Source organism: Aphelocoma coerulescens, chromosome 2 (assembly GCF_041296385.1).
Source record: "Aphelocoma coerulescens isolate FSJ_1873_10779 chromosome 2, UR_Acoe_1.0, whole genome shotgun sequence".
NCBI lineage: Eukaryota > Metazoa > Chordata > Aves > Passeriformes > Corvidae > Aphelocoma > Aphelocoma coerulescens.
Window position 1 is genome coordinate 21,817,092 of NC_091015.1, and position 24,213 is coordinate 21,841,304.

Consider the following 24,213-nt stretch of genomic DNA (forward strand, 5'->3'; position numbering starts at 1 on the left):
TTTTCTTCTACTGTGAATGACAATACAGTGCCAACTTGTGGATTAATCCTGGCCAGCAGCTAAGGCCCACACAGCCTTCATTTCTGCCCAGTGGGATGGGAGAGAGAATTGTAATGGCAAAAGCAGCAAAAACTGTGGGCTGAGTTAAAGACAGTTTAATAAGTGAAGCAAAGCAGTATATGCAAGCAAAGCAAATAAGGAATACATTCACTACTTCCCATCAACAGGCAGATCTTTAGCCATTTCCAGGAAAGCAGGGAACAGTTGCTTGGGAAGACAAATTCTGTAACTCAAATGTCCATGCTTCTTCCTTCTCTCCCTGAGTTTTTACCGCTGGACACAATGCCATATGGTATGGAATAACCCTTTTTTCAGTTGGGATCGATTGTCCTGGATGGGCTGCCTCACACCTTCTTGTGCATCCCCAGTGCTTAAACATCTTTACATCAAGAATTTTTCCAATTTATCCCTTGTTGCAGCTTATGACAATTGCCCCTTAACCATTTTCTCTGTACTCCTCAGAAAAGCCTCTTCCTCTACTCTCCCATTGGCTAGTTGAAAGCAGTAAGGTTTCCCCTTAGTCTATTTTTTACAGAGAGGCATTAAAAATTTAAGACTTACCACAGTAAATTTCCCGATAAATTTATTGAGCCTTCTAAGGCAGCTGATGATATTCAAATTATTACTATTTTTTATTCTTTTAAAGTCTTCTCAAACCTTTTTACATTTTCTGCTTTAATAAGACAGTAGTGGAAGATAAACTATAATTGAAAGAAAGCAACAATTTTTAAGGAAATCCATTTGCTTAATATTATTAATCCACTAATACTTAATATTATTAATATTGAAAACCTAAGGCTTGGTCCAATGGATAAACATGATTTAATGTTAAATCTCTTTCAAGTATAAAAATAAAAAGTTGCAGTTTCTGGGTAAAACGTAGATGAGAAGAATGAGAAGATACTTTTGGTTTTGGTATATGTAGAAAAGTTCTCCTGGTTTTTGTTAGTTTCTTTTCTTTGGACTTTTTGGTTAAGTGTTAGCAATTATCCAGTGTGTTTATCATTAGTTCAAGAACAACAGATGAGCTGAAATTGCTCATCTGCAGAGATTAAATCTACTTCAGCTTTAGCTTGAATTTCACTGAAAGTTTACTCAATCTGCACAAATCTCTTAACAGAAGCTACAGACACAATGGGTCTTTAAAAAGCCTCTGAGAAGCAGAAAGAAACTTAATTTTTGAGAGGCAACAAGTACCACATGCAACATTTGCCCTTGATAGTCTGAAAGAAGAAGTAAAGAATAATAGCTTATTTCAATCTTGTACTAGTAGAGCCATTTAAAATTAATTTTAAAAGTATTATTCTTTATTCCAATGTAGAAAGGATATCCTCCTTCAGGTTTACCTGTGCTTCTACTTCTTTATGATGTTTCTGGAGCAGGGAAGAAGAGAGGCAGAAACAAAATTACTAACTACCTTGTAGTGAATTTGAATGGTAATACGCTTGGGAAAAAATCCACCCAAGCAAAGAAGAAGCCTTACTTTAGAGAAGGCAGAACAGTTTACTTACTGTTTCATAACAAGTTCAATTAAGACAAAGTTTAGTTCAAGTTTATTCAGTTACCTGTTGAGGTGAGAATACAGCATACCAAGTAATATACGATGACCTTGGAAGTTTTGCTAAGTGGTAATACTTGAATCAATTTATTAGATATCTTCTGAGGAAAAAAAGTTTACATGCTACTACATTCGAAAAAATCGTCATCTATATGGTAATCTACTTTTCAAAATTCCTATGTCAACATAATTCCTCTTCATGTAACACAATTGTACTGGACACAGTTCTTGTTTGACAGGAACTGGCAGAAAAGCTTCATATCTACAGGGAGTATTCTCCAAAGAAACCATAGTCCAGTGGGGATTTGCATGTCAGTAAACAGAAATTTTTATATTTCATTGATAGGAATGGATAGGTTGGAATTTAACAGATACATTTAGGAATATTAGATGCGTAACTCAGTAGAATGAAGAGTTGTGCCAAAATTTACTTCACCATTCATCCTCATTGCAAAGAAAGAAAGTGATTTTCTTAGGCTGAAAGGGAACTTCCTCCCATAAAGGATGCAAATCAAATTAATCCACACAGTTTCATACCTCCCCAACTATCCAGCCAAATCTACTTCTCCACAGCCACAAACCACAATTAGTTTACTGCTAGGTTTTCTTCTGAAGTGTTGTACCTTCCCGTCTTCTAGTGACACGAACTTCATGCAATTCTGCATCTTGACACCAAGGCAAAGCCCTATACCCAGAGCTCTTCCAAGCATGCCTTAGTTCAGAGCTAGGCCATCTGTACTTTGGTGGTAAAGTGCATTCCCACTTCACTCCCATATTCCTACAAGTACGGCCTGTAAAGCTTACATATCACAAAAGGCACTGTCCAGCATTGCAACAGACTGCCCAGGGAGGCGATGGAGCCATCTCCTGGAAGAGTTCAAGCAGTGACAGGATATGGCACTTAGCGGCATCTCGTTGACGTGATGGTGTTCAGTCAAAGGTTGGACTCGATGATCGCGGAGGTCTTTTGCAATGATTCTGCGATTCTATGATTGTAATTAACGACTTTCAAACTCTACAAGCTACAACCAGGGAAGTTCTCACATTCTAGACACCAACTCGCTAACAAGGGAAAGAATCTATAACAACTAAAGGCAGATCACAATTTTACAGACGCTTGGAGAGCCACGGGGCTCTCTCGGGGCTCTGACCCAACGCCGCTCCCGCCGCCGCCTCAGGCGCACCCCCCACGCCCGCTCCCGCCGGCGGCGCGCGCCCCTCGGGAGCGCCGCCAGGCAGCGCCGGCGCCGCGCGCCCCGCGCGCTGATTGGCTGGCGGTGTCGGCGCTCTGCGGCGCTGTGGCCGCCCGGCTGTCGGGAGCGGGGGGGGGGCCGAGCCGCCCCCGCCGCGGGGACCCCGCGCATCCCCGCCCGACCCGCCGCTGCCTCGGGCGCTCCGGGACCGGGCAGCGGCAGGAGGAGCGGGGAAAACACGGGTGCTCATCCCCTTCCTCCTGCGCGTGTGGCGGCGGCAGGCGCAGCATCCTGGAGTGCAGGAGGCCGGGAACAAAGGCTCCGCGCCAGCCCCGGCGGCTCCACCTGCCCTGCCCAGCGGAGATGGCGTCCCTCGGCTTAGGGGGGCTCAACGTCTCCGCCCGGAGGAAGAGCGTCCCGTCCCGCAACGCCGCGGTGGAGAGGCGGAACTTGATCACGGTGTGCAGGTGAGCCCTGGGCCGGGGCCCTGCCCCGCCCGAGGGGACCGTCCTCCCTCGCTGTCGCCGCAGCCCGCGGGGCCCGGCCCGCACGGGTGGGTCGGGGGCAGGAGCGCGGGCGGCGGCCCCGCCGCAGCCCTGTCCGGCGGAGGGAGGCCGGAGGTACCGGCCCCCGCAGGGTAGGGCAGCCTCCTGCATCCATCCTGACTCAGCTCCTGCGGGAGCGTTCGTGGGAGCGTGTCCTGGTGGCGGGCGAGGGCAGGGGCTCACCGGGCAGTGCCGCTGCTTCGGGGTGTGGAATGGCCTTTTTTGAAGCGGGGGACTGAGAGGTTTGTTCTCGGCACCATGCTTGCGTTCCCGGGCGAAAGGCGGTGCGGGAGCAAGGCAGGGCAGGATGAGCCCTCGGCAGGGCTGGACTCGTGCGGGCACAGCTGGTGTAGCTGCCCTTCAATTGACGCGGTCCGGCCGCGGGTCAGGTCCAGAGTTAATGTGATGAGGTTTAGAGTTAATGGGATGTATCCGGTGGGAAGGGGCTCGAGCCGCCGCGAAAGCCGCTGACCGTGTGCTCCTGCGAGCGTGCCGGTGCCGCAGGAGCATCCCGAGGAGGCTGCGCTCCGGGATATTTTTATCTACGAAATCTAGATCAGGAGATCTGCAGTACTAGAACTACTGTATTCAAATTTCTTTTTTTTTTTAGCATCTTAGTGCTGAGCTTACGCAAGCTTAATAGCAGTTCCTATGACGTTCTGTTTAAGGGCTTCCACTGCTGTCACTGTGGAATTCATGCAGCATTTCCAGGTGTGCAGCACTGTCCTGTAACGTCATGGCAAACTTTTGAATACGTCGATATGCTGGAAGCAATGGCTCCATTCGGTCGTTTGTTTCAATTGCTTAATTTTGAAGTTATTAAAGTAATTTGAATATTGTCTGAGAAAGGTCTTCAACAGATTCATGAGGGTTATGATGTAATTTTATTTCTTGCAGATCTTACTAAAGTGCCAGGACAACTATTAGATAATTTTGTGCTATCATCACTTAATGCTGCAGCAGTGTTTTCAAAAACCCATAAAACCTCATATTTTCCCTCTCTTCTTTTTTTCTTCTTTTATTGTGTATTGTTAGCAGGTTTTACAAAGTGTGACTGTATCATGTATCTCATGAAAAGAATTTACTTCAATATTCCTTCAAGTCATAGTATCTGTGTTTGTGTAGCATCAATACTGTTCTGTCTTTTCCCAGGCTTGTATGCTTATCTCTGCTCCTACCTGTGAAAAAGCTATGCAACAAAAAAAAAAAAAAGTTTTTTTATCAAACTTGCTGAAGCAGATCAAATAAAAGAAATAGAAGTTTTCAGTTTCAATGTTGTTACAGAGATGCAGATATTGCCAATCTATGTGCTCAGGAAAACACAGGTTTTATCAAGTAATTACACAATTGTACAGGATATAAACAGTTCTTTTTAAAGGAATATATTGTATTCTACAGAACTTGTTATTTTTCTCTGCCTCCCACTTGAGAAGAGCTCTTCTCTACTCTGTGCCATTATATTGTTTTTTGGTTTATTTGGTGTCCTTGTCCTGAAGTTGAAATGATCATGTAACGTATTTAAAAATGCTCAAAAATCTGAGGGAATTCAGTTAAACACATATAGAACAAAGAGCTACTGCAGAAACTGCTTGAGATTGGTGTATTTTTATTATTTTCAGTAAAACAACTTAATTTTGCTTTATCTTCATGAAAACTGAAGTTCTCAGTTTGTGAATACACATTAAAATTTGGAAAGGATGTTGAGGATAAAGGATTTGTATTATTATGATGTGTATACATTTATTTATATTTCTATTTTGCCAGTGTAAGAGTAAGTGTTTAAAATATTTCTGTGCTTTATTGTAGTTATTACACATTTTCTATTCTAGAAAAGCTTTACTTGTTAGGAATAGCCAAATTAGTATTAAAAAGCATAAAATAATAGCCCTTTCCAATCAAAATCCTGTGAAAATGTGAAATATTTCTGGTAAAAAATAGCCCCGGTCAATTGATTAAATCAAATTTGGAGGGTATGACCAGCTCCCCAGTGAAGGGGAAAGATCACAAGGAAGATACTCTTCTGAGTTACTATCTGTTAACAGTCTCTGATAATTTAATGAATTATTTTTGTCAAAGTTTCGATTTAGCATGTTTTTGCTTACTAGTTATACCAGACTTTAGGGTTTTCATCTTTTCTTACAGTGACGATACCTAACCCCTCCTGCAGATGTGGATAGTTTCTTATATTTACAGTTTTGGAAGGAATAGTTTTTTTCCACTGAAATATTGAGTGACACTGTAGCCATGGGAAGTGACATAGAGATTTTATTTCCATAAACCAGTTGCATAGGAAAATGCATGGTTGTGTTTTTGTAACTGCACAGCCGTGATTTAAATTGGAATAATTCTTAGGATTTTTTTGTTTGTTTGAGTACGTAATGCATGTTCTAAGCTTTGTCTCTCTCCCTTCCTGTTTTCTCTTAAGTTTGATCCCTTTCATTTTCCAATAAGTGGCACTGAGATTTTGTACTGGTTGTAGATTGCTCAACTTGTTTTAATCTAGTTTTCGATAGGATTCATAGATCAAAGGTCTGTATAGATACAGAACAACTGAGACAGTCCTCGGAAGTGACATTCGTAACTTAAATGCAGACTGTTAACACAGAATTGAACAACTATTAGGAAATACATTTTCAAAAGTGATTTTGCTAATTCACATAAGACCTGTTGCAGTGACATTGACCCTTTGCTGAACTGTCTGTTTTCATGACCAAGCCATGTTTAGCATAAGACATGTTATTTTATAATCTATGGGATTATTCTATAGTAATAGTTTGAATTCTTTAAAATAGCATTTTAATGACACTTTCCAAATTGCAAGCTAAATAAACTTGACAATATCCTTTCATTCATTTGAAAATTTAAAAGGAGGTGCAGAATCTGACAAAGAAATGGGACAGAGTCATATAGCAGTCTTAATTTCCTGCTTTTTTGCTTTTTGATTAGAGGCTTGTTGCTGTTTTGGAAATAAGCCTATAGATGTGGGATGTATCCACAAAAGGTTTGGCTTTGGTTTGGAGTTATTCAAGAAACTTGGGAGACCTTCTTGCGCATCTTGCAAAACAGTGGAAGAACCTACGCCAAAAAGATTGGTTTAAGTCTTTCTTATTCAGGAATGTCTCCATCTTACATAATTCAGAAGGCCTTTTTAAGGTTGGAGAATGCTACTGTTTCTACATCTTCTTTTTGGCTCAAGCAAGAGTAGATTCATGACAGAGAAAAATGTGTAATAATCCAAAAACATCAGAGTTCATGAAGGTCATTTAGAAACACTGATATTGGAATCTCTCCAGTGGCAGTTACTGTATTAAAAAAAACAAACCCAACACAACTTGGGGAGTAAAAGTTGTTGCAGTAACACAATTGGAAATGTTGGATAAAAGACATTTTTCTAAAAATCTTGAAGCAACAGATATAGCAACAGAAGCTACCTTACTCATCTGCTCTTACAGTCCACTCAGAAGTTAACCTCTGATGTGTAGGTAGATTGTTGCTCTGAAGTGCAATGCTGCTGTGGCCGCCCAGTGGAGAAAAGATGGAATGAGGTGGTGCTCAGGCTCTTTTCCCAGGCAGCAAGTGACAGGATGAGAGGAAAAAGTGTCAAGTTGCACCAGGGAGATTTAGATTGGATAGTCAGAGAAACCTCTTTGTGGAAAGGGTGGTCAGGCATTGGAACAGAATGCCCAGGGAAGTGGTGGAATCACCATCCCTGGAAGCATCCCAAAAAAGTGTGGATGCGGCACTTGGGGACATGGTTTAGCAGTGGACTTGGCACCGTTGAGTTAACGGTTGGTTAACAGTTGGACTCCATGATCTTAAAGGTCTTTTCCAGCCTTTGAGATTCTGTGAGGATGGAACCAATAAAGGGAACCAAGGAAACAGCTCCAGCTCTAGCTACTTGGACTTTTTTTCTTCATAGCTCATGTGTACTTTAGACCTGACCTTTTGTTTCTTGACTTTCAGTCCCCACGTGGCTCCACATAACTGTGCAAGAGCATGGGCTTTCGAGTCTGGGGGGCTATACGCTGGAAACAACTGCAGTGACTGAGGAATTGCTTACCTAATGCTTACAGTGTAACCTTTTTTCAAAGACATAACTTCTATATGCTCTAAATCCTTTTTCCAATATACATGGTAAACATGATGAAGTGTGAATATCTAATATGCAAAATGTGCTTATGACTTCTAACTTGCACTTAAATATATGTTTGCCTCTTTGTAGTATTTGGAGAAAAAAGAATAACACACAAGTATTTGCCTAAGAAATAAGGCTATGGCCTATGAAAATAAGTACATACTTGCACTTGATGTAAATTCTCCTAAAAGCAAATTTAACCAAACTTGACTATAAAGGTTTAGGTTTTTGGTGAAAGATGAACATTAACATTTCTATGGTGTATGTTATGGCAGTAATATGAGCACTTAAAAAGAACACCATTATTGATGATGAGCTCTTAGACTGTGTTTTATCATCAGATGCTAGGTATATTAAAAATTATTATTTCCTTAAAAACGACTTCTTTTTTTCTTCAGTTGAATTGCAGAATGCTTTACAATTAAAAAAATAAAATAAATTGCTTATCTCTGATTTTTAGAAGTGTATATGAAATTGCTCTTAAGTGTTTCTTCTTGAATATATCTCCATTTCTGAATAGGTATTCCATACAATATTAATTAGTGAACTTTCAAGTATGACATTGAATACAGGAAAAATAGGCATAGCTATATATTGTACTCTACTTTGTTTCACAGTTTATGGAGGATCGTATCTCTGAGTTTTAAGATGATATTCCTGTATACAGGGCAGTACATCGCACTGCTAACTCACTGTCTATCTTGTGTATGTATCTGTGAGTGAGTGATGTGCTGCACCTTCTTTTTTTCAGACCTGCATGGTGTGGGAGGAATCATCATGTTACAGTTAATATTAGCTTAGTCATGGCATTGCTATAGGCATTTATTTTTCAATATGAAGAAATTTTTTTAATCAAAAATTTCTCAGCTCTGATACAGCTTTGAGGAAGCAGTAAGTTCTGCCATAACTAGCAGTTAACTGGTGGGCATGCATGTCTCTCACTTACTAAAAAATTGGTTAAAAATGTGGAGGAGTTCAAAACTGAGTCATAATTTGGCACTGCAGGAGAAGCTTCCTCCCCCACCCTAATTCACTGCTAATTCCTGTCCTGCAAAAAACACTTCAACAATAGAAGCCTGCAGGAAAGGTAAAACAGGGAGTCTTTATTCAGTTTACTGAGAAAGACATCATTGAGTGGAAGCTCTTGAGCTATGTGTCAGTTCAGTTTGAGCATATTAGTTTTGTGCATCAGAAGGCTGTGCTGACTCCACTAAGGAGGCAGTTACTTCTATAGTACAGAGCATTTGAAAATAGTACCCATGTAAGGAGCTTCATTCCTGCCCGTGCCTATGATGCTGTGCTGCTTCTGCAGCTATGCCATAGAACTGCTTGTGTTGAGATGCTGTGAAGGATATTTATTATGAATGTATCCATATTTAAGAGTCACTTCTCCCCTCCTTTCCAGTACTGAAAATCTAGAACCGTTCATAGTAAGCACCATAAAAAGTAGAACTGGCAAAACTGAGGAAGCCAGTGCTCACTCAGGTATAGGATCTGGGATGATGAGGCAGAGTGAGATCATCATAAGTTGATACTGTTGACATTTGGGTGTTGTGAAAGCTATCTCCTCAGACTGTAGTATGTAGTATTTATTAATACAAATAAGATAGTTGCAAAAAAAGTAGTAAATGCTTCAAATTTAATACTTTTAAGTTTGAGAACATGTGAAATTTGTCTTGAAACTGAAAACTGAAGAACAAGAAGGGAAAATAAAAATGGATTATGATTAAAATTATTAAGGCAAAAGAAAAATAATTTTTGTCACATTTGTTGAGGTTTAAATTATCCTCTGAATAAGTTTGTATAAATGTTGGTGGAACTAAACACAGCATACTGGCCAGTTGACTAGTTTTGTCTTGTCTGCTTTTTACAGTGACTTGATTCAGCCTTTCCAATTTTAAATGTTAGATCATTTAAAATTGAAAGCTTTGCTAGCATAATAATAAAGTAATATAGTGCTGAATAAGGATTACCCTCATTCAGAGGGAAATCAGACTAAGTGAATGCAGAGTTAACAATGCATAAAAATTCATTGTTTTATAATATGTCTAGATTATTTTTGCATTAGGATGAAATTAGAGTGTTCTCATAATAGGATGAAGTTTATACTTGAGTCTTGGACATGGATTTTGGGAATAATAGGAGCCCTGATATAATATCAAGCTAAAAATGGTTGTGTTTAGGATTACAAAGAGAAACTGAGGTTGGATATTTTGAGTGCTTGTTTTTCTACAACTTCATTAAAATAGTTTAGAGAAAAGTAATTAGCTCATTTCTATGTGGAAAGGGTGGGGATTTTTGTTTTCTTTCCATTTTTAAGACTTTATGTGTAAGATCAGCAATCAAGATTGTACTTCTACACTACATCTGAATGTTTTGTGTGTTCCTGTTGCTTTTACTGAACTTGAAATCCTCAAGGTGGATTCTGGTTCCTTGCTCTTTTGGTTTATACAAACTACTGTCCTGCTGTAGAGGACCACTAATTATCCATATAATTTATGTTTGTCCCATACTTTTGCTCTAGGTTTTCAGTCAAGACTCTGATTGACCGTTCCTGTTTTGAAACTATTGATGATACTTCCCCTGAATTTAATAATTTTGCAGCCATTCTGGAACAGATTCTAAGTCATCGACTGAAAGGTATGTTAATTAACATCCTTACTGGTGATGATTTTGCCACGAGAATTTGTTTATACAAAACCAGTGTACATCTGTGCAAACTTCTTGATGCGGAATGAAAACATTGGCTTTCTTCGTGTGTCTGTCCTGTTGCTGTTACCTTCCTGATTTTCTGCATTACTGTGGAAAAGGGAAAGCAGCTACTTCTGTGAAACATGTTTCCAGTGATCTTGTTGGAAGCCTTCTGGGCTGGTAATTAAGCAAGTGAGTGTTGCCATGGTGCTGAGCTCTGTCTGCTTTTCTGCTTTATGATAAGACTGTGTCCTAAGAGTCTGAAAGACAATTGTGTTATCTGCTTCAACAGAAGCTACAGAGTGTATCTGGTGCTGCTTCCATTTCTTTCTCCCTTCCTTGCTTTTGTTGCCTTGTTTTCCAGATACTGTGTTTAGGTCCTTTCATTCTATTGCCCCACCCCATAGTGAAGTTGTTTTTTGCTACTGGAATGTCCTGGATTAAATTGCTTTTGAGAAAGGTCAGTTGTTGATTTTCTTCTTGTATCAAGTCAGATGTACTGATTCAAAATAACGTCTGTTTGCATTTTCCAATTGTTCTAAAGGAAGCTGCCTTGCTTAGAGAGCAGTGTGCCTTAGCAGTAGCAGTCACTAGAGGAAGACTTTGGAAGCATCTTCTCATTTCTCAGTTCTGTGTACAGTTTCTGAAATGATTTGAGGATTATGAAGAACATAATAATCATCTAAATATAGATGTGTAATATGACAATCTACTCATTTTCATACTTTTTAATATTCATAACCAAACTTCGTGAACAATATTGTGTGTAGGCTGACATTTGAGTAGCACAATTACTACCTGCTGTGGTTCTGTCAGAGAAGGAAAAAAACGTTGTGCAGTAGGGTAGAAACATAGGGTTTGTCACATTGTGACATTTTCGGTGTGATTACAGGTACTTAGCAGCTTTACTCTGCAGGGAAATTGCTCTCTTTTCTCCTTCTCCTCTAGCTTAAGCAATATTTATGCAAAAATCATTGTAAATTTTATTTTTTTCGTCAACATTCTTTTGCTTCACAGTCTTTTTATTTAGGACAGGCAGTACAGAGAAGAAGCCTTGACAGGTTGGCAAATGGAATTTGCAAGTAAAAAATCATTTCAAGTAAGAAATAGAGAAATTCAAATAGCTAAATTTTTGTTCCAGTCTTCCCTTTGTAATTGCTAGTATGGTTTTCTAAGTTTGCAGAGTTAAATAAAATTATGGAAAAAGGCAGGGAGTTGTGGATTGTGTTGCAAAGGGAGAATATTTTAGTAATAAGCTAGTTGATGGTGTGTAATTTAAAAAAAATTTTAAATAATAAAACAGGAATTGAGATAAGAAATGTACCATGACACTTCAAATCTGAAGAGGTATATATTCTACAACTTGGGGCTTGAAAGAAATTGTATCTTATTGATGGAACTGACTAATGTATTATGAATGCATACTTTGTGTCAGTAGGAGCACAAAGCAGACTGGTAATTGCAGTGGGTTGTATAAAGTGTTTTGAAACTGGCAGAACATACTTGATCTGCTTGTCTATGGTAAGATAAATAGCTTCATTGTATGAAAGTTGTCAGGATAATTCCATGGCAGTGTAGTTAAATGGATGATCCAGATTTGAGAGTTTAAGTGTATAGAATTTTACTTTCTTAAGGCCATGGCAAACAACAGTTCTTAATCTTTAGCTTCCTTTGGAAGTACTGGGTGAGGAAGGAAGAAAAAAAAAAAAAAAAGTACTTCGTGTTATAAAGTATGAAGTTTACTTTTATTAGAAAACTTTTACTGATAACTCTTTTCTGACATTAAATTTAATGTATTTTGAAAGAGGAAAGCATAGTCTTGATGGAATATAGTGACTGTTTCTGCTTATTCATTTCATGCTTAATTAGGATTCAGACAAAAAACCAAAACCAAAATGGCAGGAAGAAGAATAGGTATTTTAAAGGGAAAAGAGTTCAACTACAGGGAATAGAGTTGTATGCTTTTTCTAAAACCATTGCAATTAAGAATTCTGTAATAGTAGTTCTCCAAGCCTCATTTTCCTAGATGTTGTGGAAAAAATGGTCATTGTAGCAACAGAAGCACCATGTAAAATGGATTTTTGATAGGTACCTGATCTGATGCTCCCAGTAGCAAAAGGGTAATGAAATAGCATTTTTAATTTAACCACCATGAGTGGTTTTGTTGATACAATTTTTTACATTCACTCTCATTGAAGAATTAAGTTTGGAAAATTTCTTAGAATGTCATCATGTCCAACCTCTTGCTCAAAGCAGGTCTGTTACAGATTATTCATGACATTGTCTGGTTATAATGGAAATCTCCATGATATTTCTTAAACTCAGTGCAGTTTGGTACAGATTTTTATTCTCCCTCTGCTGCCCAACTTTGACTTTGTTCTTTCCTTTCCTGGCTGTGGTCTTCATAGGGTCATGTAGTGAGCCAGGCCAAGAAGTCAAACAGGCAGAAAACTGTTGACTTTCCCCATGAATGCACTTTTTTAGCCCAGTTGCTCATATTCCTAAGAATATTTTAGATGTGGCTATTTACTCAGTAGTAAAACAAGTTTGGCAGAAACAAACCAGCTCACACAACAGAGGTCTTTGAATGCTGCTTGAATACAGGTATCTGTTCATGTGATACAGAAGAGTTGGCACATATGGCACCAAAGTAGTTCTGAAAAAGGTAATACACTATGGCACTAACTTACAGCTACATGTACACTGATGCCAATAAGTAGCAGTTAGGAATAGGTCACTGTTGATAGTAAAAGCAATCTGTATCGCCCTGAGGAAGAGAGAGTTTGAGCAAGCTGTATTAACTGTTTTTAAGGGATTGCAAGCCACTGACTGCCTTATGCTCTAGAAAGTGGAGATCTGTTTCCCTGTGCTGTGTAACGCTACATGTGCAGTATACCTGATACTTCCTACAGGTGCTGGATGTATTGAGCATGTGGAGTAGACCAAAGAGTGTAATGAGGAGGATATAAAGCATGTGTTCTTGTCATTAAAGTAAACTGTACAGCTTCCCTGCTGGCAAGATATGATACTACTAGACAGAGCAGTTGAAAATCTTGAGAAGGGAGGAGAGAAGAAATAACAGAAGAAAGGATGAGTGACTAATTACTCTTATTCCTTCTTAGAAATAAACTTTTGCATGGTTTTACAGTACTGCACAGATTAAGTGTTACTCTGGGGGGGATACAGAGACAATGTACTTGAAGGTCCAAATAAGACCCATAGTCCTAAAAGGGATTTTACAAATTTATGTACAAATGTGTATGTGTTTGATAATCTTTAAAGCAAGGTGAATCATTTCAGGTGCCATTTTTTTCTCATATAGTTGTTTGGAATTTTTTCCATTCTTGACCATTTCTGTACTGTGGAGATGAAGTAATATCTTGTAGTCATCTGTGTGGTTTCTTGTTTTTGTTTCTGGCCACAGATTTTTCAGGTATATTTCCTGTAAGTGTCCTTTTTATCAGATCAGCTGAGTATATATGGTTAGTGCAGAAATGGTAGGACGTCAAAAGTGTTCAGCAACTTGGGATTTGATCTCATGTATATCCAAGCTGATTTAAAACCTGAAGTAATTTCAAAGTGATGTGTATTTTATCTTTACTATATCACTAAGTTGCATTATTTTCTGCCTTTTCCTATCACTTTAAATTAGTGTTAAATGAGTTAGTACTGAAAAACGTGAATAACTATTGTAGATTTCTATGGCCATCATCTCAAAGGTATCTCTGAAAACTAGACTCCTGGATGCATTTGCTGACTTACTATGTTTTCAGTGTAATATCCTTTATGCAGTGAAAATGTTTTATGTCCAAACAGCTAGCCAGTATGCATGTTTAGAAATAGTGTCAATGTGTAAATGTATTTAGTGCATCTTCCTTGTGACTTGTGTAGTTTTTGTATATCATGGTTACTGTGAGCATACCTATCATCCATATACTTACTTGCACTTACCACCATGAGGACACAAAACAATATGCTGTACTGTGCTATTTTGACACTTCCACAATTTTGTGTGCCTATTTTACTGTATGTTTAGGAGGCATTATAAACATGTCAAAAGCTTCTGCTAGGGTTGTCCATGGAACATGGACATGCTTTTCTTTATCCAATCTATTTTACTCCTACATTTTAGGAGTTCTTTGAGTAAGTGAAATGCAGCTTGTAATGCTCTTTGTTCTGAGAGAAACAAGTCTGCTGGATTAAATAATTAAGGTAATGGTGGTATAATGGGAGTGAAAAGGGTAGGTTAAGGGTATAAGAACTAAAGACACTACTATCATAAAAAAGATAAAATAAACATAAAGCTGTGGTAGCCCTTTATTTGGTCCAATAATGTTATTAGCAGAATAACTTCTATTACTAGATTTAATATCTTTACACACATAGTGACCCATATCTGGTTTTTACTAAGAAGAAACAGGAGAGCTCTTGTGTAATTTGTGGTTTAGTTCATTTTTCTTGTATGGAGAAAAATTGTAAATGAATTTATAATTGTCTTGGAGGACTGAGTTTATGAACTATTGTAAATATTTAATGACTCATTCCGTAGGCTCGAAATAAGAGTAGGTATCTCCAGAATTCCTCAAAGGACTATACTGTCAGTTTATTACCAGCAAGTAATACTAAAACTTACTTTTTGTCAGATAGAAAAATTTGCTGCAAACTAAATAATATAGGGAAATCTGGAGAAAACCTGCCTGTACCTTAGAGCATCCTAGTCATTACTTCTTGCAACTGTGGAACTTCGTAAATTAAATTGGACTGTGATTGAGTAGGGATCAAACTGTTTAATCTTATTTGTGAAGAATTTCTTGGGCATGAAAAGGATCTGCAATAACTGTGGATGTTTGTGTCTAGTTGTCAGAACAGAAATGGGTTGATAGCAGTAGGTGTGCAGCAGTATGCAGAAATGTGGTGAAAGTAAAAAAAAAAAATCACAGTATTGTTTCTATTTGCTTTGCGGCTCTGTAGACAAGGATGGAATTAATTTGAACACTGTTTACTATTACACATGCAGCTTCCGTGCTTACCTAACGATTTTGTTTGGCTGACAAAACTAACATCATTTCTGTTGGAATAGCATCTTCAGATGACATATGAACTTGAGGGCAAAGACCACATGCTCTTTGTCCTTTGCACCTCCTGAGAAACTTCCTCTTTCCTTAAGAAGTACTTTGACACAATGTAAGTTATGTACTAAAATTAGCTTTCAAATTTATTAAGACCTTTAAAAATGTAGATATGTATTTGAAATTGTAGAACAGCCCAGGTTGGAAGGGTCCTTTGAAAGATCATCTGGCCTAATTATTTGTGGCAAGGGGAGTCTAGATGACAATATCTGGCACCCTGTCCAATCACATCTTGAAAACCTCCAGCAATGGAAACTCTACCACATCACTGGTGATGTCATTCCAGTGAATTTTGGTTCTTATTGTAAAAAATTTCTTTCTTGGGATGAAACCTTTCCCAGTGGAACTTGTACATGTTGCCTTTTGTCTTTTGTGTGGCTCCTTGTAAAGGAGCCTTCACCCTCACTTGGAATACTGTGATGAGCTCCCCCATTGAGTCTTCTCTTCCCTAGAGAGAAAAAAAACCCTGAGTCTTTACTCATGGGACAGGTTCAACAGCTCTTTGAAGATCTTTTTGACCTTCCTTTGGATCTTCTCCAATCCAACCCTGTCCTTGAATTGTAGAGACCAGAACTGGACACAATACTGCAGCACAGCCTGACAAGTGCTGAGTAGTGGGAGCTATTTCATTCCTCATTCTTGAGGGTTCTCATGGGTGTGTGCATTGAGTGCTTTGAGGACCAAATAGATTTTCACATGCTGAAAGCTTTTAAAATTTTAGTGAATATGCAGTTTAATATCCTATTTAGTGTTTCTTAAAATACATCTCACTATTCTCAGTCAGTCTTTTACAGTATTTTTCTGTGTATAGATAGGTTTAGAAAGGTTTTCTTGAGAAGTTATGCGAGTGTGGGCAAGGTTTAAAGTTGTATAGACAGACTAGTGAAATATAGGAGACCTTGGTTCACAAAAGATGCTGAGCTGGCTGTGAGTTTCAAGTGAAGAAAATTCCTACTGAAGTCTGAAATCAGTTGTACCTTCTCACAGAGCTGAAACGAGATGGAAGCCCACTGTAATGTCAGAGTATGTTGAAGTACGGCCAGCTGGCTTTGTTGATCAGTGTAAGCCAAGTAAGTGCTGTGTGCTGTGTTGTAAAGGTATTTCCTGTCTTAAATGACCGTGTCTTTTTCAGGTGTTCATTTGTAAAAGGAATTGCCTTGCATTAGCAGCTTCAGAAAACTGGAGTGAAACTTACTTTTTGCTGAATATATTCTGCCCTTAAGATAGTTTGAGAAAAGCCACAAAAGTTAATATATCATATGCTTGCCTTTATTAGTTGGAACTGGAATTGATGATTCAAAGTCATCTTCACACTCTAGCTGCATTCAATTTTGTAGGTACAGTTCCTAGGGCAGAAATGTTTTTGATTTGGTGAAGAATATGAAAAATATCTCTAGCTTTTCATGTTGATAAAATGCTGTTGAATTTTTGTTGCTGTCCACTAAACTTGGCATTTCAACAAAAATAGTAAGTTTGTAAAAGCACTTACCTTGTGGAAAATCTTTTATTTTAGTCCTTAGGGCTGAGCAGGTCTAAAACTGTGGTAACTGTGGCACCTTGGAATTTTATTTTTTCTTTAGCATACTGGGTATTACATATTAATTCTTCCTGCTTGGGGTTGTTTTTTTGTGTTGTTTTTGTTTTGGGGTTTTTTTTTTGGTTTTTTTCAGTCTTCTATCATGCTTTGAATTTAATAAATATATCTGTGGTGAAGTAAGCAGATGGACCACAATGTCAAGTTGCATGCACACTCTAGGGGAAGAAGAACCTGCCACTTGAATTTCTTCAGATCCCAGGGGACAGATCTTTGACACTACTTTGGCTGTGCTTGAAGCTAAGTCTGGCCATGTCAGATAAAAATGCATTTTTTGGATTTTATTTTCAGCATGTATGATTTGTAGTATCACTGTAGTATATTCTTTCTTGAAATCTAAGCTTTCTACAGAAAAAGAAGTCTTTCTGATACATTAATAAAGCTTCATAAATGCAACTCAAGACTTGAAGTGAGATAAAATTAGCTCAAAAATAAGATCTCATTTTGTATGGAGACAAGGTTTTGCCAGCAATGCTGGCAGTCACCAGAGGGCAATGTTAACCATTCTTGTTCCATACCTGTTTGCAGGTATGTCCAAAGTGAGAAGAGTGTGCTGTTCACTCTGAAAAATGGGGTTGAACTGTTATTCCTCTGATAAAATTTATTTTCTGTGAAGATGTTGCAAGTGCTGTGTAGGTTTGCCTTTCATTTTCTAAGTGCAATACATTCCAAACTGGAAAAAATGTGAAGCATTTTGGTTGTAGTTCCAGAAGGAGTAATGATCTGCTCAATTAATTTCGCTCAGCTTCTGAAGGAATACTCTGTGTATACTCAAAAGAAATTGGGACTGTGAAACTTTTTTGTTTATGCATCAGCTTCTCTTCAAATGAAAGCACATTCTGAAAAATTCCAGTCTGCTCCTAAAATAAAGATAACACTACCACAGCAAAGTGGTATTTTATATTTTTACTTACATAATTTTTTTAAAGAACAAAACTCTCTCTACTTGACTGTATTAGTGAAATGTATCTACTACCTATAGAAATAGTGTAAATACTTCTTTCCACATATATTTAAGTCACAAGTTTATGCTCTGTTGTGATTGAAGAGTTCTGTGAAGGACTCTTGAGTATTATTTTATCATAATAACAAGAAAGAAACCAAGAAAACACACATAAATACACAAAGCCCCAAACTTCTCTTTCAAACATCACTTTCAAACCAGGGTGACCTGCATAATGCAAGTTTTTTTACATCTGTCAGTTTTCAGTAGGAATTCATGGACTTGTTTGTATAAAATCCTTTCAGTAAAGGCAGCATATCGGGGAGTATTTAATTACGTTTATTTCCAATAAGCAGAGAGGGAGGTTCATAAATCTTTGTGTATCTTGTATTTTGATTTAAGGTCAGATCACCTGGTTCGGCTATGAAAGTCCTCGTAGTTTCTGGGACTACATTCGCGTAGCTTGCCGAAAAGTCTCTCACAATTGCATCTGCAGTATTGAGAACATGGAGAATGTCGGTTCTTCTAGAGCTAAGGTAGGGAACAGAAAGGCTAAAGTGACTTTTTTATTACATTGCTGTGACATTTCTGTACCTGAAAAAAACCCCATAGTACTTAGCTTACTCTACATATTTTTTCATTGTTTGAAATATTTTTTTTTTGTATGTGCCTAGGAAATACTTGCTTTTAAAACAGTCCACTTTTAAATCAGAATGTATTTCCTTTAAAATTTGTTACTCAGTAGAACAAAACCTCTATTCAGGGATTGTGTTATATTATAAAATGATTGTCCTCACAGTTTTTACCTTACATAATTTTTTGAAAACACAGTATGTTAAGGGAAATTAAGTTCTTGTGGACATGTGTAAGAAATACTAAAATTGTAGAAATGGGGTGATTTTTTTCCTTCCCTTTGTAATAATTTTACTTCATATAGAATTTAGCACTGATAGAATAGGTGTGATCAGCTCTTAAGATTTATTTTAAAGGTCTTTCTGAATTCTGAGATTTTAATAGATATGAATATTTAAATTCAGTAGATAATAAGATGCAAGGTTATTTTCTGAAATATTCTTCTAAATGAATTAAAACTTTCTTTTACTCTGTCAAATACTTCATGCCAAATAGTAGACAGAGAACCTAATTTGTGCAGTGAGTGTGGAGAATGGTGTTCACTTTTTTAGGGGAGTATTTTGTATGTCTGGATCTGAAAAGATGGAGAGCATGTTGACACAAATACCCATCAGTTTAACTGATGGTCCAAATAAGTGTCCTCAGCCTGGAAGCTGTCAGCAAGGGTTTTCTCAGTGGTAGTTGGCTCTGCTTTCACTGGAGGTGTGGAGGCTTTAGTCCAAAGCTAAGCAGCATCATCAGTTTGATGGTTTCAGTCATGTTCCAAATAAATGCAACATAAAGGCAGCTATCCAAGTAAATGTCCTTTTTATTTTAGTGCACTCTATGTTAACTTTTTTGCTGTGCTATGAAAGCAATTTTATTTAGTGTTTCATAGAATCTTGGAATGGTTTGGGTTGGAAGGGATCTTGAAGACCATCTAGTTCCAACTCCCCTGCCGTGTGCAGAGACATCTTCCTACTCTCTTCTAGCTTGAAGCTACTCCCCCTTGTCCTGTCACTACATGCTCTTGTAAAAAGTCTCTCGCCATCTTTCTTGTTGGCTCCCTAGAGATTCTGGAAGGCCACAGTTAGGTCACCCTGAAGTAGGATTATAGTCTACTACTGGTTCTGGTAGAATGCCTGTAGTGATATGCCAATAAACACTAAATATATTAAGCATAAAGACATCTTACTACTTATATAACTGTTTGTAAGTTTAAATGGGTTACAAGACTTGGTGTTCTCAAACAGACAAGCATAACTGTGGCAGCCATGTCTCCCCCTTGTAAACTACAATCCTGTGCACTAGACCTGCAAACACAGCACAGCATGCTTTCCTAAGGGTTTTTAAAGTTATTGCTGTTTTTTATGGAACTGTTCAAGTGAAGTTTTGCTTTTGGACTCTGCAAGATTTAGGCCTCTTGGATTTGATTTCATGTCTGTATTTTATATGCACCTTTTATAATTATACTGTTACTGAGAGGAAAAACAACTCTTTTTTTTTAATATAAATCCCACAAATATTTGAATGAACACAGAGAATCACTTTGAGGGAAGTTACTATTGCTTTACGGTGGAACCAACTGGATGCTTCCAATACCACTGACTTCAAAGTGAAAATCTCTCTGCCCCTGATCTGCTGCCTCTCACATACATGAGCATTTCAAAAGGCTGGAGCATATTGATGCTTTTTCCTGGTCTTAAAATCAAGAATCAAACACGGTTAGAAGGGAAAAAGGGGTTTTACCTCAGTATTTATTTTAAGGATCCTTAGGTGCACTACATCCAGATGGAATGCACCCCAATACACACTGCAATGCACACCCACAAAAGATCTGATATACCATTATAGGTCTTACTAATTAGCATATCTATCAAAAATTCCCCAGTGAGAGGCTCGAGTGAGTCCCCTTCCCCAAGGAACCTTCCCCCTAGATGGTTCTGTCTTAGTTTACAGAATGTGTTCTGGAGAGGACCTTGGTGTCTCGGGCTTTCTGATCCCTAACTACGAGGCTTCTAAGATGTTTAGTCTCCTAGCTTGACAAATAAGTATAAGAATGTAGGCCAAAAAGCACTAAGACTACAAAAAGCTATAAAAAGGTATATAAAAGGGGTATAAAAGAAAAGGCAAAAAATCATCATGGCATCATATAATTAAAAATCCGTCTACCCCCTCCTTAAAATTTTGGAGAACTTTACTTCACAGTAGACTGTGTCCTTGTAAGAATGGGTTTTCTATTTTCGTTATTGCTATAGTGAAGTACATCCTAGCAATCATTTCTATTTAGTGGTAGTTTTGTTAATCCATCATTTACTCAGGTAGACCAATGGTACTAGTTTTCAGATTATAAAACTGTTTCTTTCTATAGTGCTTAAATATTTGATATCTGTTTTGTCTTGCAGGGTCGAGCATGGATCAGAGTAGCACTTATGGAAAAACATTTGTCTGAATACATTTCCACAGCTCTGAGAGACTTCAAAACAACCAGGTCTATAAGAATTTTATTTTTGCAATATTTTAGTAAATTTTAAGTGAGGGACTTATGTTTGGAAGTGAATAGTGCACTTGATTTGTATAGTAAAGGATGGCATTAATAAAAGAAAGACCTGTAACCTACTAAGGATATCTAGAGTTGGTATCAATTGGTTTTTGCATGGGTAAAACTGCAAAATTGAAAATCTTTTTGTGATTTTAAAAATGTGGAAACAAGCCTGGAATTCTTGAAAAGTCAGAAGCGAAGAAAACCTCTCTAAAGCAGGAATTAAATATGAAATTGTGGTGTAGTAAGGATAGACTCCTTTCAAAATTAGATATGCTTGATAGAAAGCATAAGGACTCAGTAAAAAAAAAAATTTATAGTAACTTTTTCTGAAGAAAAAAGAAAGAGACTTCCAGGAACCTCATGAGAAATCTAGAATAGCAGAATTAAGGATCAGGCATAGCTAGCATTCTTGATAGAATAAGAAAAATGTGTATCAGATTTTTGTAACTTCTAATGATAAAAACAGGGATGAAAATATACTTTTTGATAGAAAAGACTGGCAGTTTTGGGCTGGTTTTAGAAAATGTGATTATTAGATGATATTTTATCTTGTAACAAGTACATCTTAAAGATTTTTGATGAAGTCTGAATACAAGTGAATCTGTAACGTGGTACTTCAGCACTCTGAAAGTTTAGATATACTGAATGGGCTATTAAAACAGTAAGAATTTTCTCTGTAAGGACTTCTGTTTATATTTAGAGTATTGTTTTAATACTATGTGTCCAGAGATTTCCATATATTTTGCCAGTATTAAGCTGACTTTGAAACACAACTAGGTAAACATCCTGTTTTATTGCAGTTTCAGAACCTGCTGTCTTATTTCACCCAGTTTTGCTTGCATTCATAGTAGACAAGAAGCACATAATCCAAAGAAAATCTGCAAAAGATTTAACTCCTGCTGCCTCAAACTGGAAAGTCACATGGGTTTTTGAGGGGGACATGAAGAAAAGTAGGGTCACAAACTATGTAGTTAAGTAGTACATTCTTTGTCCCTGTTCTGGTAGTGTAGTTTTTTTAGTGGATAACTATGGTCTTATTTGATTAGCAGTTTCAAATTCATTTATTTGAACATGTTAATGTTTAATATATTTGAATGTTCTTTCAGTGGTATAGCTTTTGGAAACAACCTCTCTTGCATTCCAAACATAGTAAGTGCAAAGTTTCTTTTGAAGTAATATTTTAAATACGTTTAATGGAAATAAAAATTACACTTTCAGGTTTTGGTTGTGTTGATTTCAAAGCCACTAGCAACAATGGACATATTTTCTTTTCCCATGTAGGATTTCAGATACCTAATAACTGACCTAATTTTTTGGGTGATGCTTTGCATCATTTATTTAGCATTTTAAATGATATACTTTACTGTATCCATATTTAATAATTATTTGTATAAAATATAAATTTCTTGTGTTACACATGTGTATGTAGAATATGAGATTATCTATGATGCTGATAGCTCTTTTTAAACCTTACTGTTGTGTTTAGTTAGTAAAGTTAGTACTTTAATGAGGCAGCACATTCTTAGCGCTGAATGTGCATATTACACTTGGAAGAGGGGTTGGATTAAGCATGGACACAATTATTTTTCCGAAGAATTGGTCAGACACTTAAGTTAGAGCAGACTTTTGTGTTGTGAGATGTCAAGTGTATAGCACTGAATGAAGATTTGTGGGTTTTCCGAGGGGACTGTTGTTTTGGCTGGATTACTGCAGCTGTCTTAAGTAACTCTGGCACTGCTAGGCTAACTTCTGCATCTCACCATTGGAGGTGTGCCGTGTCCTTTCTGTGTGATTTCTTCCTATGCACTATTTTATAAGAACAGAGTGCAGATTGGTACCTGGCAGTGATTTTACAAATGCCAGTGAAATGGATGGTAATCTGCATGTCCTGGGGGCACTGCTGTTTGTTCACAAACAAGAGTCACTGTGCTGAATCAGACAGAGGGGTCCATCTAGCTCAGCATTTTGACTCAGCCAGTGGCTGGTTTAGCCTCCGAGTGCCCTTCCTGAAGTCAGAGAGTAGAGAGCTGAGTTTGTACTTTCTAGCCTCAGTATCAGGACTATAATCTCTTAGATTCGATCTCTAATTCTCTTAGATTAGTCTCCTGAGAGGAGGTCTTGCAGATTTCTTCTTTCTACTGAGAACATCCAAGATCTTGGACAACTCATCTCATTAGAGCAAATGGATGTCTGTTACAAAACTGCAAAAGTGGGACTTCTCACAGCATGCATTATAACACAATTCAATTTCTGAAGCTGTGCCACAAAACATGTCTTTTCTGGATGTTCACCATGCAGCCAACTGGAGCTATCTCTGAATGATCCAGAAGCTTTCATGCAGTTCTTAAAGCAGATGGAGCTTTTGGTAGGGCAGTATTGCTGTATTTGTCTGAAATACAGGTTGTATCCAGTAATCCGGTGCCTTCTTGCACTCATCCGTTGCTAGAATGTAAAGGTGAACTGTGCATCTCAGTTCTTAGTAAGTGACATTTCAACCTTGCCTTTGGTACTGAACACCTCTTGGTTTCCCTCGTCACATGTAATTCTCAGGTGAATTCTGGTGACCTTTCAGCATGCCTCTTCCCAGCATGCAATATTTTAAGAAAAGGTAAACTACCTGAAAAATAGCTGATTTGTCAAAATATTTTTTTTAATGATCAACTACTAAGAATGAAAATTGAATGTTGAACTTTAAAAGTATAATTGTGAGAGAGAACTTCTTTTCATGTGGTGGAATCATTATTTCCTTATGTACATGACACAAATTCTTCCTTTTGGAGGTAAAGTATAACATACCTCCATAATTTTCTTTGCATTTCTTTGCATTTTATCCTATATTTCATAGGACTAATGAAAATTCTTTTTGCTTGTGTCTAAACTCTTATGTGCTTTAAGATTGTGGTGTTTTGTGCTATTCAGTCTATTAGTTTGCTATATTTGAAATGGAATATGAATGCCTCTGGGGTTCATGAATTGTTTTTATTTAAACTGGATTTCTTCAGTTTTCTGTTAAATATGAAAAACATTATTATTTGAGAGAAAGTGGTATTAGCTGAACTAATTTCTTTTTTATTGAAGGAGGTTTTATGAAGATGGAGCAATTGTTCTTGGTGAAGAAGCAAATATGCTTGCTGGTATGCTGTTGGGACTCAATGCAATTGATTTCAGGTACTGTATTTGCATGAGTCATAACAAAATACTTAGGAAA

At 37.6% G+C, this 24,213-nt stretch overlaps 1 protein-coding gene across 2 annotated transcripts in view; it reads left to right on the forward strand.

Annotated features, from left to right (window-relative positions):
- The first annotated feature begins 2,966 nt into the window (after positions 1-2,966).
- Positions 2,967-24,213, forward strand: part of RUNDC3B (RUN domain containing 3B) — a 49,823-nt gene continuing 28,576 nt past the window's right edge. Inside the window, exons 1-5 of one of the 2 annotated variants that reach the window (XM_069005760.1) lie at positions 2,967-3,278; positions 10,016-10,131; positions 18,251-18,384; positions 20,866-20,951; positions 24,084-24,173. In XM_069005760.1, coding sequence (XP_068861861.1) covers positions 3,175-3,278; positions 10,016-10,131; positions 18,251-18,384; positions 20,866-20,951; positions 24,084-24,173 — 530 coding nt within the window. In that variant the 5' untranslated portion in view covers positions 2,967-3,174. Of the gene's footprint in view, positions 3,279-3,527; positions 3,599-10,015; positions 10,132-18,250; positions 18,385-20,865; positions 20,952-24,083; positions 24,174-24,213 lie in introns of those variants that run through there. The other variant, XM_069005761.1, reaches the window with a different exon arrangement.